The following is a 17,380-nucleotide window of genomic DNA, read 5'->3' as shown; positions in this document are numbered from 1 at the left end:
AAATTTGGAAGCAGTTAAGAATTGTTAATTAAAATTATCAAAAATAAAAAATGTAAAGTTAAAAATTTTATAAGAATAAGATGCGATAATAAATCAAAACTTTAATACGTTTTACTAATGACATCCTGGAATTTTTATCAAACATCCTTTTCCTTTCTGCAAATTTTTTGTAAATTTTTTGTTATTTGTAAAGAGCTGTTTGTGAGAAAATGGAAGGGCTATATTTATAGAACAAGAGAGTCCAATTATGATTCGGTATCACTCTGAAACAGCGGGGTGGTAACGACAATAACTTAAAACCGATAAATGGATTTATCTTCCTCGCAAAGGAACGCCGAGGTCCCTTACCCCGAGAATCCGCGATAGAGCGGAATCAAAGATGACGAGACGTTTTCAGATGCATCAGTGCACCGATCTCCTCGTAGCCGCGCCATTGCATTGACATCGATGACACGAGGATGATCGTTCGTCGTGGAACGCTATGGATGATCGCGGTACTCGTTCTCCTCGCAAGCATATCGGCGTCTGTAAAGCCACGAAGCGGGCCCACGACGAAAGCTCTGCGTCAACAGCTGTCCAGGACCAAACCGGCGCTGGTAAAAGTGATATACAAGAATCGCGAGGATGAGGTCGCATACAGTGCATCATCCAATGGCACGCGTACGCGAATCAGGATTCCGTCGAATTATTTGAGCAGAACGAGAAGAAACTACGTCGGTGATTATACCACGCGAAGAAACGCGAGCGATTATTACGCGGAGCGTAGAGCTGTCATGGAAAGATACTACGCGCGACAGCGTGAGATAAACGCGCGATACGCTAATCGAACGGGCAGCATCTCGGGATCGAAACTTAACGACGTCGCGTCGCAGCATCAGCCGGTGACGAGGAACGCTACTCTCCTTAGTCTCGGACACGAGTATCCCAACAAGGATTCGAAAGATACCGCGACTTTTCGCTATCCGTATATAAGAATCGAGCCGATATACAGCAACGAATCGTGGAACAAGGGGATATCGATCGAACCGGACATTCGACGAGATATCGCGCCGAAGATCAACCTTGGCTTCAAATTCGACGCGAATTTGTCGCAAACGAGAAACAGTAGCATTGAGAGAAACGCTTTGGATTATTATGTCACACCCACACCGTGCACGAACGTGTCGTTGTCTGGTACATTTGAGCCAAAAGCGCGCACCAAACACGCTAAAAATTGCACCCACGAGACAGAACAGAAGTCTAATCGCACGAATAATAACGTAAGTTAAACATCAATAATTTTAACACGTTACTATACAGAATTTTTACAAGCTCTCGATGTTTTGATTTTAATATTTCAACATTTCTACTGATTTTTTAAATATATATAATACTTTATTATGTATTATATATTATATGCGAATTGCACGTTTTATTTTCCAGAATTCCACTGGAAGCGACTATCAAAATTGGGGAACGTGCGAAGGGAAGATCGTGTATCAACATAACTTGCTTCTAGGTTTGAAGGGTCCCTCGAATCTCGATACGCTTTTTGAAGTAATCATTCAAGGTCCTATTTGTATCACTTGTGTGGAAGCGTTGCGATATAACGAAACTAGAGCGATGGTGACATTAGATTCCGGCGGACGTGGTCACGAATATGTGAAAATTAGGCTAAAAGGTTACGAGAATGAAGGATTTTCCTATATAATAAAGGTTTGGGGTGTCAAAAAGATTGATCAGAATTGCGATAATTAGTTGAGATACGAAAAATCCATGATAACAGGCTCATCTCTCGTCAAATAACACTCTACACCAATCATATACGTACGAAACAAATCTTTAATATAAAAAATTATATATTTTTTATAAAAAAAATATGTATATTAATAAGTTGTATATAATGTCGGTAAGATTTAATCTTGTAGCCTTACTGTATGATAATAAGCGAGTACAAATAAAAATCGAAGCACAAATAAAAAGACCAAGCTAAAACATGTACGTAAAATACATCACAAAAAATTCGAAATTTCTCTCTCTCTCTCTTTCTCACTCTATATCTCTTATATAAAAAAGATATTTATGTAAATATATTATAAAAATAATCTCTAATTATTCTATTATTAATTCAACATTAACATAAACAATAATATTAACACAGATAAAATCCTTCAACTCTCGGACAACGTGCGTCATGTGAAAAGATTGGAGATTACTTCAAGATTAATTGCAGTCAAAGTTCAATAGCGTGACTAATGTACTAAATATCAATTGATTGCACAACTACTTCAACGCGACATTCCGCATTAATTATTCTTTAATACGTAACAACAAATACCTCTTTATCTTAGAAAAAAAAAAAAAGATAAAAAAAGGAAGAAAAATGATGATTGTCTAAATATTGACATAGCTAATCGCGTTTATATAATATTCATAAATTTCGCGAGGTTTCTCCCTCTTATCGTCTTATCACGATTCAATTTGGAATATTCTCATCTTTACGGCTCAAGATTTCTTCGGCACGGATGTTGGAAGAGGCGGAGGCGGCACGTTCGGTATTTTCTCTTTATCGTTCCTCGTCCGATCTCTCTTCTCGTCGCCGAAGCTCGGTAACAAATGGCCGGAATCGATGTTCCTCGGCGTAGTCGCCGGGATCGGTTCCAGGGAGCCGTAAGGCTGGTAATCGACGTAATAAGTGCCGGGCACAAGATGCGGATTAAAGCCGTTGTACGTGTAGATGTACGGCTCGTAATAAAGAGACTGATAGTTTGGGTAGAAGCTCAACGGCACTTGCTCATCCTTCTTCGGGGGGTTCTTCGGGGAGTTCTTCGAGGGATCGCTGTTCTTCGGATCGTCTTTCTCGCCATCTTCGTCGCGTTCCTTTCCGACGCCGAAACTGGTCGACTCGGCCAGACGCGAGGATGTCGAGGACGAGGCCTGGTCGTTCCCGGCGACCTTATCGTCGGCGGTACCGAGCGACGGATAACGCACTTCCGGTCCGGCGAAATGAGGCGATATTTGAGTATAATAGAAGGGCGGTACGTAACCGACGGCAGTTCGATGGATGATCGGTTGTATCACCGGAAACGCCCGCGACGGTGACAAATTCTGATTGCTCGTGATCACGGCGTTGTACACTTTTGGCACCCTGAGGAGACCTGGGTCGGCGACCGCCATGGTCATGAACATGCACACGATCAGCAGCTTCATCTAAAAAAAGCGTTTCCATTAATTTTGATAAAATTATTTTAATATCAGCAGAAAGAGTGCAAAATTTTATAATGAAAACTTTACGATAAGAATCTCTTTATGCAAAAAAAGCTGCAGAATTAGAGATCAATGTCTCATTGTTCTCTAATAAAAAAATAATTAAAAATATGCAAATTGAAGAACAATACCAGGAAGAGATAAGCATGTTTCTACAGAGAAATAGCTGATATTATCATCGTTTCTGGAAAGACAGTGCTGGCGCAAGCATCTTGCATGAAACGGCGCATATAAATGACTCGAAACACGCGTGCATAGAATATTACCCCAGTCGTATTCATAGGGCGTGCACTCGGGATCGAGTTATTGCGTCTATAGCGCGGATTCCTATCGTGTTTTAAGTTCAAACTCCCAGAGTAACGGCTATAGTAGTGCATTGTAGTGCATTGTAAGGCCACGGTACGGTATACCAAATGATATTGAATCCATATATATATATTTGTAATCAATATTTTGTAATCAATACAAACGCGAGAATGCGCATAATTTTTAGTGGAAGATGTAAAAAATTAATACTCTGCAAAGATTATTATGTCACACCCACACCGTGCACGAACGTGTCGTTGTCTGGTACATTTGAGCCAAAAGCGCGCACCAAACACGCTAAAAATTGCACCCACGAGACAGAACAGAAGTCTAATCGCACGAATAATAACGTAAGTTAAACATCAATAATTTTAACACGTTACTATACAGAATTTTTACAAGTTCTCGATGTTTTGATTTTAATATTTCAACATTTCTACTGATTTTTTAAATATATATAATACTTTATTATGTATTATATATTATATGCGAATTGCACGTTTTATTTTCCAGAATTCCACTGGAAGCGACTATCAAAATTGGGGAACGTGCGAAGGGAAGATCGTGTATCAACATAACTTGCTTCTAGGTTTGAAGGGTCCCTCGAATCTCGATACGCTTTTTGAAGTAATCATTCAAGGTCCTATTTGTATCACTTGTGTGGAAGCGTTGCGATATAACGAAACTAGAGCGATGGTGACATTAGATTCCGGCGGACGTGGTCACGAATATGTGAAAATTAGGCTAAAAGGTTACGAGAATGAAGGATTTTCCTATATAATAAAGGTTTGGGGTGTCAAAAAGATTGATCAGAATTGCGATAATTAGTTGAGATACGAAAAATCCATGATAACAGGCTCATCTCTCGTCAAATAACACTCTACACCAATCATATACGTACGAAACAAATCTTTAATATAAAAAATTATATATTTTTTATAAAAAAAATATGTATATTAATAAGTTGTATATAATGTCGGTAAGATTTAATCTTGTAGCCTTACTGTATGATAATAAGCGAGTACAAATAAAAATCGAAGCACAAATAAAAAGACCAAGCTAAAACATGTACGTAAAATACATCACAAAAAATTCGAAATTTCTCTCTCTCTCTCTTTCTCACTCTATATGTCAAAAAGAAATATTTCCTCAACTTCTGGTTCTTTTGCCACTTTTTTCATCATAATCGAATCATAGGCGAATAACATATACGCAAATTTATATTAAAAACATATCGAATTAGAAATATATATATGTGTCCTAAAAATAAAATTTTCTTTGCGCAATAAACAGGAAATAGATATCAAACGAATAGAATTGAAAAAAAAAAACAACTGGTGACTTAGTTTATTGATTTCGCGAGCGAGATCACGCGACAACCACGTGGCATTGCACCATGTGAATCATCAATACTTCGCAGCATTATATCGCACGTATCGCTTCCTACCTCTGAGATAAAGTCCACGATTCGCGTTCACCTTCGTCGAAGTTACGAGCGGCGCGGACTACTTAGGCGGAGTGCTCGCTTGTACTCACCTTGCGTCGCGTTATCAGCTTCTCTCCTGCGCGTTTCCCTGTGTACAGCGGGGAGCTCCGAGAAACTGACACCACAAGTAGCAAGAGCACTGCATGAGCCCGTAGTATATATGGCCCATGGGGTTCCAGGGTTCAAGTCCCGGCTCCCCCACTACGGGCGATTCTCGGCGAAAGTACTCTCCGATCAGTACTATAATATCCAACTTCGGAGACCAGCCTATATCACCGGTAGAACTGTAGAAGGACAGCGATTTGCAACGCGTCTCCTTCGACGGTGCATCGAGTGCATTGAACCATCACGAATGATTTCTTTACAAAGATAAGTACGTCCAGGAAAATCGCGTGTCACTTTTAAAGTTATGTAGACACGCGCAGATGATTCGATACTTGAATAATAGACATACTATTCTTATATAATATTGTCAATAAGCCATAATTATAGCCGTAATTATGTGTGTCTTATGCGTTAATACTTTTGATCTCGAATGTATCGTACGCTAAAAATTATAGGAAGAATAAAGCCTAATTTTTTCATATACATTACATATCGCACGAGTAAAATTTTAAAAATTGTAGTGTGACAGATTATAACGGTATTACATATGTCGGTACGAAATTTACATAATGTCAAATAATATGAAATTTATCAATCAATCATTATCGATCAAATTTGAGCATGTGCAAGCAAAAAAATAAGAGCCTTATATCTTATCCTATATATGGATAATTGTCAATCATTCCTAACACGCGGATCCGAGCTGTTATCCTAGCGACGAAGCGTTCGACCGGAGAACAAGGTGACACATATTAATCATCAGCCTTTCCAGCTGACATTCGCGCACTCTGTCACTTATAAATCCATAAATAATCCGATAATAAAATGCATCAATCTCGCCAGGAAAGCAGAGTGGTTCGCCTTGATATTTCGTTTTTTGAATTCACTTTCCAACTACGGATATTTAATTGCTATGCGCACTTGGCTTTGATGTAAGGTAAAATATACGCACACACAGCGCAAGATATATAATATAAATTGATATTTAAAAATGTTTGCGAAAATTATTGCGTATTGTCTCTCTCTCCCGGCACAGCGTGTAATGCTAATTTTTATTGCATTGTAGCTTTATACAATACTGTTTACGCTAACGAAATTTAATTCTGCTTAAAACATTTTCGATCGAATACTAATGTGTATGTGTGTGTGTATCCTCGAATAAAATTCCGCAATTGTTATTTCTCTCGTTTATGTATAATGAATATATTCCGTTACGTATTTACGTATGCGAAAGGCGAATGGGAGACAAAACGCCGGCGATTGCGAAAGAATTTTTGCGTAAATCGCGCAATAAGAGAATTCAGAATTCCACGCGCGCGTGTTCGACAGGTGGGGCAGAAAAAAGCGTCTCTCATTCGAATTCAGCGACATCGTATTATAGTTCGGTAAATCGATACATTTGAGAATCAACATACACACGTGGAAGTAACAGGGTCACTGGTCCAGCGCATAGCGGTGACGCACTTCGCATTACTCGCAGCTTAACGAACGCACTACAATATACAATAACAAGGTATTTTTACATCTGATTTCGACGTCGAATCCGCGATCATAAGCAAAGGAACTTGATTCATATCAGCAATACCGTAACATGCATATCATGAATATTTTTAGCCATAATAATCAGCACATATACATTCTTCGCGCTTAAAAATGACGCTACGAACGACTTAAATCTAAACGGCTCGAATTGTTTATATTACTTAATTTGATTATATTCTCGACAGTATTACTGTAAGCGATAATATAAAAAGTATATCGTATCGTAAACGTGATATGTCGATCGATCTCGGTCAGATCGACTCGATCGGTATGTAACAGATTCTCCGCAGCAGCAGAATCGGGAAATTTGGGAGGAAGACGACCATCAGCAGCACCAAGGGCGACAGTAGCAGTAGAATGTTGGCGTACACCACCAACCACCAGATCGACAACGTTCCCAGAACCGGCTCTAGCATTATGATCCTCCGCCGGTCAAGAGATTGAATGTATGAAAACACGAGTGGGAGCGAGGCACTCGCGAGTCTTCCGAGATATCCGGTTTTGAGAAAATAAAACACTTCCCGACCATGGTCGTTAGGTGTGATGCGCGAGCTGAAAGCATAAAAAACAATTTCTTTAATAGTCTTTTCGATGATAGACACTGTAAAAAAAGGGACAATCGAGAATTCAAATAAAGAAATATTAAAAAAAGCGTAATGTAACATTGCTCATCTTTCGTTGCTAATGTCTCGTATAAATTCCAAGGTAAACGTATAAATAACGGTTACGATGTTACATAATGCCTATGATGTGTTTATATTTTCAAAATATTAAAGCGACCATTAATTAAAACGCGTCTATGTACATTTGTAATGTAAATTTTGCGCGGCATTGCCGCACAAAAACATTACGAGTTATCTAATTAAATAGAAGTAGAAAATGATGTGCCAGCTAATAATGATTATGTCAATCCTGAGAATGCACTACTTATCGATTGCTGATTATGCAACAAAGTTGTAATAATTACGTAACAGCGATGTACTAAAGCCACTCAACAAAATGTTTAAAAGTGCTAATTCTGCAGTAACCTTGTGCTAAAATCTTTTTCAAACAGAATGAAGTATAATATAATAATCTATTGGTATATTTCTCTGTTTTTTAATTTTTTCATCTCAAATAAAAGCAACGAATATCAAATAGGTAAGTCAACAACATTAATGCGTCTTGAAGAGTTATCGTATAATGTTCCCTAGAGAGTACAATATATTTTTTGACTATTCTATTTAGCGTCAAATATATTATTTTGATGATATTCTTACAAAATTATCTATGAATCTTCGTAGAATATTCTCGTGTTAAAAAAATCTTTTATAAATCTTCTTAGAACATCGTATTTAGAACGGTCTCATTTTGAAGTTATATGCAGATTCATAAATCGTTTTTTTCACTTTATTAGAATATTCAAATATTTACTGAAGGATATTTATAAAATGTTTATAGAATAGATTTGTGCTATCTGTGTCCTATAATAAATTCAATAAAATCACATAGATTAGTTCGTGAGAGAGATTGCTCTTTTCTCGTGAGTTTGCGCGACCCCTTTATATTCCTTTCTTTCTCTCTCTTATTTAAATCAAATATACTATTTTGAGGATATTACAGAATTATCTATGAATCTTCGGAGAATATTCTCGTGTTAAAAGAATATTTTATGAATTTTCTTAGAATATTGTATTTAAAACGATCTCATTTTGAAGTTCTATGCAAATTTATAGATCATTTTTTTTCACTTTATTAGAATATTCAAATATTCACTGAAGAATAATTGTAGGAAGGGTAAAATAATTTATAGAATAGATTTGTGCTATCTGGGTCTTAATAAACTCAACGAAATCACGTATACTGATTCGTGAGAGAGAGATCTGCTCTTTTCTCGCAAGTTTGTGCGACCTCCATATTCCTTTCTTTTCCTCTCTTATTCTGTCGAAACTACACGATTGTCCTTGTATCGAAGATAGTGTGGTAGATTCATCTCATGACAGGAATGTTGTACAAATTTGCGTAACAACGTGACATCAAAGAAGGCAAAACTATGTTGAAAAAAAGAGAAAGAGAAAGAGAGAAAGTAAAAATGAAGAGAATGGGAAAATATTAGATGTGAAAAATGATTCCAATCTCTGCGACGTACGTACGTAATATTGCAAGAATGGTCGCTCGCATATGCTCGACTCGACGTATTGCATCGAGAAAAGTGAAATTTTCACGATTGCATAAGAGCCGTATAATACTAGTATTCAACGCAGCGTCATCATATAACGCAATCTAAATGCACAACGTAATGTCAATGATCAAGCGTAACGAGATAAGTAGCCTGCTTCTTGCGCAGTTAATCGTAAATTTACGTAAACTTGCCACTTCTTCGGAAAAAACTAGAGCGTTTATTAACGTTCGAGTAATTATATCATTTCGTCTGTTAATGTATATTTAATTCAATGACAGCTATTAAGTAAAAAGGACATTGTTCTCTATACTCTAATCATTATATTATCTATTATTGTTTATATATATATATATATTATCCATCATAAAATTGTATTAAACAAAATAAAAAAATTATAAAATAATATTAACTAATAGCAAATTTATTTTTCTGCGAAGAAGAGCGTGTTTATAAATATTAGATTACATCACAGATGTGGAGTAACATTCCTACTGCCATCAAGCGGTTACGTCAAATCTCCTTTTACTTGCCTCGAGTCTGTCATAAGACTGTATGTGTTACCTGGTGGAAATTGGAAATGATATAATTTCGCGTAGTAAGAACAATCGCACAATCGTTACAAAAGCGATCTACGTTTATTCGCGACAATGTATACGTGGCAATTGACGCAAATAGTATTCGTGAATCGAAAATACACAAATAAAGACAAATATATCTAGAAAGAATCTGGAGATCACGCTTAACAATATTATCAAAAATTCAACTTTATTTAACAAATCCTTTCCCCTTAATTAAGACGAAGAAAAAAATTATAATTAACCGCGGGATCAACCGGCGGTGGAATGCAACACCAGACGTACGCGATAAGTGCTTTTACGCACCTCCACCCTACCTTCCGCTATCACGACGGCTTCACGACACTCGCAGCAGGCTGCATCGCGTCATCAGGACCCGTCGAGATAAAGCGCTTTATCCTTTCGCGTCGCGACGCATCTTCGCTGACGCGCCAAACATGAACTGGACATGAACAAGCGCCGCGTGCCGTCGCCAATTCCTTGGCATACGCACGCACGCACGCATGCACGCACTCTCGGTTTTTTTTTCTTTATTTTATTTCGCGAAGCGTGGCTGCGAATCACAGCTGACTTGCGGCTGATCCGCGCGCGACACGAGCAGACGCGCGCTCGCTTTACGTGGACTGAGAGCGTTAAAGTTCGCGGACGGTCTCCGGGCGGACTTTCCCTTTCCTTCGGTTCTTTTAAGACCGGCAACGGCGGTGTGTAATACCGGGACAGCCGCCGCATTAAATCACCCGGTTACTTACACACGCGCACGTGTGCGTCGCGTGTGCGTCAACCCGATGGCATTGACGGGTTTCCGCGCGGGCCCGTTTCTTCGGCTCTCTTGCTCAACGAAGACGCGAACAAAGAACCTGGCCAGCTGGCAGGGAGTGGCATTTAGAGCGGCGTGGACTAACGCGCGCTCGTAAACATTGAATAAAGAAATATGTTTGATATGGGCAACGAGCGGAAAATTTCATTAAATTTTTTATTTGTTTTCCCCCGCGTAAATACGATCGATTATTTCTAATAACATAGCGGGGGAAGAAAAAATAAAAAGGTGTTATGAAAGGAATCGCTTTTCGGATCTCCCGTAATTGCGGTCAAAGCCCATTCGGATTTGTGTCTATGTTAAATTCCCAAATCTGAATGTCATTCTCCACATATGAAATTTTTAATTTTTATATTTATAAAATATTCGGAAAAGGAAAGAGAGGGGGGGAAATTATTTTTATATATCTAGATGAAGATTGATTGGTCCCCGGTGGCTCAGTGTGTAGCGCGCCTGACTCACATTCCGGAGGTCTCGGGTTCGATTCCCGACTCGACCCTGGCCCGCGCTTTCCATTTTTCCCTTTTCCTACCACCTCTAAATTCCTAGCTACTGAAGATCCAATCATCTACATAGCGAAAACTCCCTGATTCAAGAAACAAAAGCACAGCCTTCGAGGAGGCTGTGTAGACGCCCCCTATGTTCCCAAAGGGAATGAAATAAGAAGGAAAAAAAAGATGAAGATTGAATAATGCAATTTTCTTGGCAGCATTCATTAGAAAATCGTTTGATATATAAAAAAGGGTGCATCTCGCGCTCTCATTTCTAAAAATTACCAATCTCTGAATCTTCGGATTCCAAATATTATATTTTTCCACCAAGTTTGTCGAGAATATTCTAGATTCGAGAAATATAAAAAGAATGGAAATTGCACGACTCATTTATGCCATGATTGTTTCTAAATTTACATCTCGCTCCGATTTGCACGTTTATGCGCGTGCGAGCATTATATGCGAAGATAAATCCAAGACATGTACTATGCACGTATGTAATTATCGCCTGATGGAATACCAACAGGTATATAATGACTGTTTGATGACTAGCGCGGAGAAAACTCCGAGGAAAGATATATGTCAAAAGAATCCAATTATATATGTGTTTTAGCCGACAATACCCGATATCGTGCGTTATAAATAGAAGTCGTAAACGGACTCACGACGGGAAGACACGTGCGCATTCATTTGCGTATCTCGGGATATGAACACATCGAGCGATTTAACTGGCCACGTGTTCGCTTCTCCGACGAGAGAGAGAGAGAGAGAGAGCGAGGTTCATCGCTCTTGTACAAAGATGACCTTCGGATGTGAATTTACTTATTTGCTGAAGAAGCGCATAGTAATTGGACGCGCGTAGCGCTTCGGCAATATAGTATATGTCAGATTCATGCGCGTATGACTCACAGATGGTACACGAGAGTAAATTCTTAGGAAAAACATCCACGAGTCGTATCCGAAGACTTTATTATCTTAGAAACGACACCGCATCATTCGATGTCTCCCTTAATACATATTTATTCCACTTTATAGACTCGGTTATGTCGTATATTTTTATTTCAGTCAGTTATTTTTTCAGAATAAGTTCTTTGTTTAATTTTATCGTAATTTATTTACTCTCTTTTTACAGAGAGAGATAGAGAAAAAAAAATGTATGTGTGTATATATATATATGACAAAACGTATAAGTATAAAATAAATTTCATAGAAGCACTTCTCTTATTTTTTCTCTCCTGGAATAAAAAAATCTTTAAATACAAGATATTTTCATGAAATAATAATTAATCAATTCTTATGCATGAGTCAATCAATAAATTGATTTGAAATTATTAATTTCGAAAAACATCATCTAATATCTGACTGTGACTCGGTCTTGATGACGCTTGGCTAGGATGCTCTCTCGATTCATTGATCCGTCATTGATTCATTCATTAATCATAATTAGCTTACTCCGCATTACGAGCGTGATGCAAAGTAAACTGCAGCTTCTGCAGAATTCATATTATTGATACAATTCAGAGTTTATCTTCGACCGTGCACTGTCCTCTATGTGAAAATATTCAAATTACAAAAGTAAAAGGAATATCGGTACAATCATGTTGCAACATTATTGACACGTACCAATTGCTGCAATGAATAAATTCACCATTCAAACATATCTAGAGTTATAATAAGGCTGGCATTATACTTGTACATACTGATATAACTCTGATTAAATTTTTAATTAAATATCTTTTTACTTCTTCTCCCGCTCGCTCTCTCTCTTACGTTCTTTTATCAGCTGATTTTAATAAGAAACGATTTTACCGACATGTGTGAATGTGTTGATAAAATATTTAATATATAATGTGGCATCCTACGTATGTGTGCAGCTCGGTTTTATATAAATGCAAATTGATTATCAAAAATACATAAAAGTTGCTTCTCGATTTTATTAAGATATTATTTAATCATTTATCATTTGTGATATATATTGCACTTATAGTATCTCTGAAACTTTCTGAAACTTGAACTTCTCACATAACGAAAAGAGAAGAAACGCAACACATCAATTAATATGGACTATCATTTAGTTGTAACAATTTAGGTTAGGTTTAATCTTTCTTACATCTACGTTGTAGATTATGTAGATCAATAATTCTAAAAAAAAAAAAAAAAAAAAAAAAAAAAAACACAAAAGAAAATGCTATATAAATTAATGTTTTCTCACTTTAACGAAATTACTATTTTTGATTATATAAATATAAAACAGCTCTTGTTTAATTTTCTAAAAAAATTTTGTCGCATTATAGATTATGTTCTCTCAACACATTAAGCGATGCATTTACATCTGTCAGATATTCGCCACAAGTGGTTGCATTGTTTGCAGCGAAATTAACATACGATTTGCTAATCACAGTTACGAACATAAATTGTGACATGTGACGACAGCGATACCGGTTATATCGAAACATGTTCGATAACATTAAAAGGCGAGACTATTATTTGAAAGATTACGCGTGATTTAATTGTATTGGTGAGATAAGATCTCTTATCATGATAAAGTACTATGGCTAATCTATTGCAATCTTATCAAGCGTAATACGATAAATATTTTGATATTTATTATAATTAAAATATTTAAAAATTTTTCAAGTATACCTCTAGGTGCCATTTTGATACCCCATAAACCTTTTAATTCGTTCAATAAAAAAAAAAAAAAAAAAAAAAAAACAGAGCCCACACAACGAATGATTATTCAGGAAGATTTCAACATCCGAGTTAGGTTAACCTAAACTACCTATGCAAAGAAGTCTTAAATGCTGTTTCGATAATTTTTACATTGATGTTTTTAGAATGTATAAGATAGAAGTTTGATCTCTGGCACTATATAAGAACGAACAGAAGTTGACACAAAATATAAGAATGATATAAACATTTGTACACTATTCCAAGGGTCTTTCGTGATCTTAATCTGATCCATAAAGAAAATGCGTCAAAAATCTTTTACTCAAATCTTGGGAAAGTGAATTTGAAGAAACGAGAAGCTATTTTCGTTACAGCCTCTTCTCGAAAAAGATTACGTACCGCATGACGTTTTGTTTATTACTTTCGCTGCCTTTTTTTATTCTTGTCGTCGTATAAAACTGCTCGTTATATCAGCCACTTATTACATTTAACGGTGCATGTGCAGTTTACTTTTTAAGCTTTCTTAGCGTGTTATTGATATCATGAATGATGAGAAATTTATTTAAAAGAGAAAACTATCTGCGTATTTACTACTCGATTCCCCAGTGCATTGTTTAACTTATAGGTACATGCGTAGCTGAATACAATTCCGAGAGAATTTTAAGAAAATTTTTCTAATTGTCGAAAGATTTAAGATAATTATAGAAAAAATAATGCTGTCGATATTTGAGTGAATATTTGCAAGTATTTTTCCAATATACGATTTATATCGAGCAATTAAATCATGTTTCTGTATGAGAGAAAATATTATTTAATAAATATAATATTTATATAAGAATATGGAAATATTAGATACAAACAGGAAGATAGTAAAATACAAAAAGCAAAGAATATGTATGTAACGTATAAGATCATAAAATACAATATCATTTAAGACTTTCCGTGCTCGTGTAAAATAAGTTAATGGTTAATTGGATACGTGGATACTTACGTATTATCTATTGCCAGCGATATCAAGTAATCAACAAGTTCCAACATGTCCATTACTTGCAATTACCTTGAATGTCTGGGTACCCCGGGTTTTCGTATTTCGGAGACTAGAGGCATCCAAATAGTACATCTGAAATACTAAGAAATATAATAATAAATTTCATAATTGTAACTAAATGTCTAATCCGTACATTATTTAAAAGCGAAGAAGTTTAATCGAAAGTTAAAAATGCGTAGTTTTTTATTTTTTTAAGGCTACTTGATTATGGTTGAGAAATCCTAAATGAAATTGTTTTATAAATATTCATATACAAGCTGAAACTCTTCATTAATCATCGAACTGCCCCCCCACTTCAGAATATAAAATTATTAATTTTAACTTGATTCTTTTTTAAAACTTGCGCGAATCAGATAATTGATATAATAGTATAGTTTCAATCATTACTAATTGACAAAATTTAGTTTTTTTCAAAATAGTAATATTTCTTGATATTTTCCTAAAAAAATATTTAATATATTTAATATTTTTCCAAAATTTGGTTCGAAAGGAAGGGAAAATTAAGGTTATAATAGATATATAGTGAGGTTCGTTTCAACGTATGATTGTTTGGGGCCCTGAAAAGGGCCAGTTTGTATCAGAAGCAGAATCAGAAAATTATTTCTTCGCTGCCTTAGCACTCTTGGTAGCTGCTGCCTTGGTGGTTTTCGGCTTGGGGGTCTTTGTCTTGGCGGCCGGGGCTTTGGTAGCCTTCTTGGTCTTGGATAGATTTTTCGTCTGAGCGGCGGCCTTTTGCTTCGCCGCGGCTTCTACCTTCTTCGCCGCCGCTGTTTTGGCGGTCTTCTTCGGCGCTGCCGGCTTCTTCTCGGCCGCTTTCTTAGCCTCGGTCACTTTTCTCGCAGCGGGCGCCTTCTTCGCGACCTTCTTCTCGGCGACCTTCTTGGTGGCCGTGCTTCGTTCCTTGACAACGCGCTTCACCACCTTACTCTTGGGACTGGGCTTAGCGGTCGCGAGCTTAAACGAGCCCGATGCGCCCTTTCCCTTGGTTTGCACCACGGCGCCGGACGTAACCGCCGCCTTCAGATATCTCTTGATGAAGGGGGCGAACTTCTCGCCGTCGACCTTGTAAGTCGTGACGATGTACTTCTTGATGGCCAGCACGGATGAGCCCTTGCGATCTTTCAGCTCCTTGATGGCGGCCGTGACCATCTCCGCGGTCGGCGGATGCGTCGACTTCGGACGCTGAGCCTTCGCCGCTTTAGATTTGGCAGCTTTCTTCGCTGCTGGAGTAGAGGCTGCGTTTTCTACAGCTGCGGTATTACCGGATGCGTTCTTATCCTCCATGGCGATATATGCGAGAGATTGTACAACGTTCGTAGACGAAGAGTACAAATATAAACTTTCGTTCTAAACGCTCACAGATGACGCTATTCACGAACTGCCGTTCGACGCGCTACTTGTACTGTGAGCGCGGACCATGGAGAGAGGCCCTCCCAATGTTGCGAGTAACATGCCGCTGGGAATGAAAGAGCCCCCGGTAATTGTTCGTTGTTTAAACAATATTTTGCACAATGAAGGTTGTTTAGTCGGTGTACAGAAACGTAGAAGCGAGTAGCTAGTTTCGTTTCATGCGCGTTTCCATTGCCTTCCGTGCGATATACATCGATTTTTATCCGGTTCCGTGCGACGCGAGCAGCTGATCCATTCGGGAGAGTCGATTCAACTCGCCAAATAAGTTAATAAACAATACAATTATCGATGCACGACGCGTTTATGCGGTTCATGAAACGTCGTGATAGCTGTGCTAACTGATCGAAATTGTTTACATCGGACGTGATACCAGATTCACCCTGAATATTCCAACTTTCGTGGGTGGCAGAATACAAGCGTTAGCGCAACACAATGTGAATACCGATTACAAAGTACATTTGCAGACAATTTTATGGAATAGTGTAAAATGTCATTATCGATCGGGAGGAGTGCAGATATCATTACGTTGTAATATTATATGCAAAATCGTGAAATTTCCTCGAAAAAAACTATATATGCGCGAGACGATCCCTTGTAAAACGTCGATTGCATCCGTGCAGTTAAACGCAGTTGCTGTCATAATAAACCATCTAAGGGACAAGATAACGAAATAAATATATAGCGAGTCGTATTAATGAAAAATAATATTCGATAAAATACGAACGATCATGATATAACTATTTTCTTAAAATTCCTAAACCTGGATTGAAATTAATGCCAGGATTCACTTCTGATCCTCGAATCCGTCTCGACCGAGAGAACGTAAAATCCGAACCGCGATTGAAAAATTGTCGGTTTCATAAATGATGGATTCTTTTACCTCCTAAAACTGCCGATCGACAGTGTGTAATTCGATTCATGTTCTTAAAATCCGTCGACAAAATTGAAAGCGAAAAATATTATCTCTAATACTAGATTTTTATGTCGGAGCGACGTTTTAAAGATTTATCTGTAACCTGTCAGTCAAATGTTTCTCTTTGCAACGGCATAATTTAATTGAACATTTTCAAAATAATGTTTTACGGATATGTTTGTATTTGAAAGTATTTTTTCATTGTTTTTGTACAATGAAAATTTAATTAATCTCTATATATACACAAATTATGCATATCACTTAAAAGCCATTTTTGCTTTAAAATTAACGGAAGACTCATAGTCGCGCGAAAGGCACTTAACTGAGATGCGCGATGTTTTATATCTATTTATGAATAATTTAAACTTTATCATAAAACTAGGAAAATTCGTTTTCAAAGAAAGTACGCCACCTAATTCCGCCTTATCTTACTACTATGTTATCTTTACTATGTTTTAACGTTGTTTGTTGGTCTGGAATAACTTATCATTTTATCATTCTCTTATAAATAATTAATGTAATTTTGGGAATAAGGAGGTTTCTGTGCCACTTTCCAATTTTATCCAATATTTCAATATACAATCGTAAAATATATATATATAATTTTTTA

At 37.1% G+C, this 17,380-nt stretch overlaps 4 protein-coding genes across 5 annotated transcripts; 2 read left to right on the top strand and 2 right to left on the bottom strand.

Annotated features, from left to right (window-relative positions):
• The first annotated feature begins 222 nt into the window (after positions 1-222).
• Positions 223-2,363, top strand: LOC115242650. Its single transcript, XM_029819099.1, has 2 exons — positions 223-1,259; positions 1,423-2,363. Exons 1-2 carry the CDS (start codon positions 459-461, stop codon positions 1,735-1,737), a joined length of 1,116 nt encoding a protein of 371 aa, XP_029674959.1. The 5' UTR covers positions 223-458; the 3' UTR covers positions 1,738-2,363.
• On the bottom strand, positions 1,781-10,046 carry LOC115242651. Of its 2 annotated transcripts, none has more exons than XM_029819101.1 (3): positions 9,728-10,046; positions 5,089-7,237; positions 1,781-3,189 (listed from the first exon to the last, which is right to left on the bottom strand). In XM_029819101.1, exon 3 carries the CDS (start codon positions 3,187-3,189, stop codon positions 2,485-2,487), a length of 705 nt encoding a protein of 234 aa, XP_029674961.1. In that variant the 5' UTR covers positions 5,089-7,237; positions 9,728-10,046; the 3' UTR covers positions 1,781-2,484. The 2 variants fall into 2 exon arrangements, with proteins under 2 accessions (XP_029674961.1, XP_029674960.1); XM_029819100.1 differs by having other exon boundaries at positions 9,739-10,046.
• Positions 3,723-4,669, top strand: LOC115242616. Its single transcript, XM_029819035.1, has 2 exons — positions 3,723-3,902; positions 4,066-4,669. The coding sequence occupies exons 1-2, from the start codon at positions 3,723-3,725 to the stop codon at positions 4,378-4,380; spliced, it is 495 nt and encodes a 164-aa protein (XP_029674895.1). The 3' UTR covers positions 4,381-4,669.
• Positions 10,047-14,357: 4,311 nt separating the features above from the next.
• Positions 14,358-15,816, bottom strand: LOC115242634 (histone H1E-like). The gene has a single exon (XM_029819066.1). The coding sequence runs from the start codon at positions 15,729-15,731 to the stop codon at positions 15,045-15,047; it is 687 nt and encodes a 228-aa protein (XP_029674926.1). The 5' UTR covers positions 15,732-15,816; the 3' UTR covers positions 14,358-15,044.
• Positions 15,817-17,380: the final 1,564 nt, after the last annotated feature.

Source organism: Formica exsecta, unplaced genomic scaffold (genome assembly GCF_003651465.1).
Source record: "Formica exsecta isolate Colony F162 unplaced genomic scaffold, ASM365146v1 scaffold614, whole genome shotgun sequence".
NCBI classification, from domain to species: domain Eukaryota; kingdom Metazoa; phylum Arthropoda; class Insecta; order Hymenoptera; family Formicidae; genus Formica; species Formica exsecta.
The sequence above is the reverse complement of the archived record's forward strand: the minus strand, read 5'-3'. Positions and strand labels throughout refer to the sequence as shown.

Bases quoted from the DNA above. Each gene is read 5' to 3' on its own strand.
- LOC115242650 (XM_029819099.1), top strand. From the start codon at position 459: ATGATCGTTCGTCGTGGAACGCTATGGATGATCGCGGTACTCGTTCTC. The intron at 1,260-1,422 runs GTAAGTTAAACA...TTTATTTTCCAG, and splicing joins CTAATCGCACGAATAATAAC to AATTCCACTGGAAGCGACTA.
- LOC115242651 (XM_029819101.1), bottom strand. From the start codon at position 3,189: ATGAAGCTGCTGATCGTGTGCATGTTCATGACCATGGCGGTCGCCGAC.
- LOC115242616 (XM_029819035.1), top strand. From the start codon at position 3,723: ATGCGCATAATTTTTAGTGGAAGATGTAAAAAATTAATACTCTGCAAA. The intron at 3,903-4,065 runs GTAAGTTAAACA...TTTATTTTCCAG, and splicing joins CTAATCGCACGAATAATAAC to AATTCCACTGGAAGCGACTA.
- LOC115242634 (XM_029819066.1), bottom strand. From the start codon at position 15,731: ATGGAGGATAAGAACGCATCCGGTAATACCGCAGCTGTAGAAAACGCA.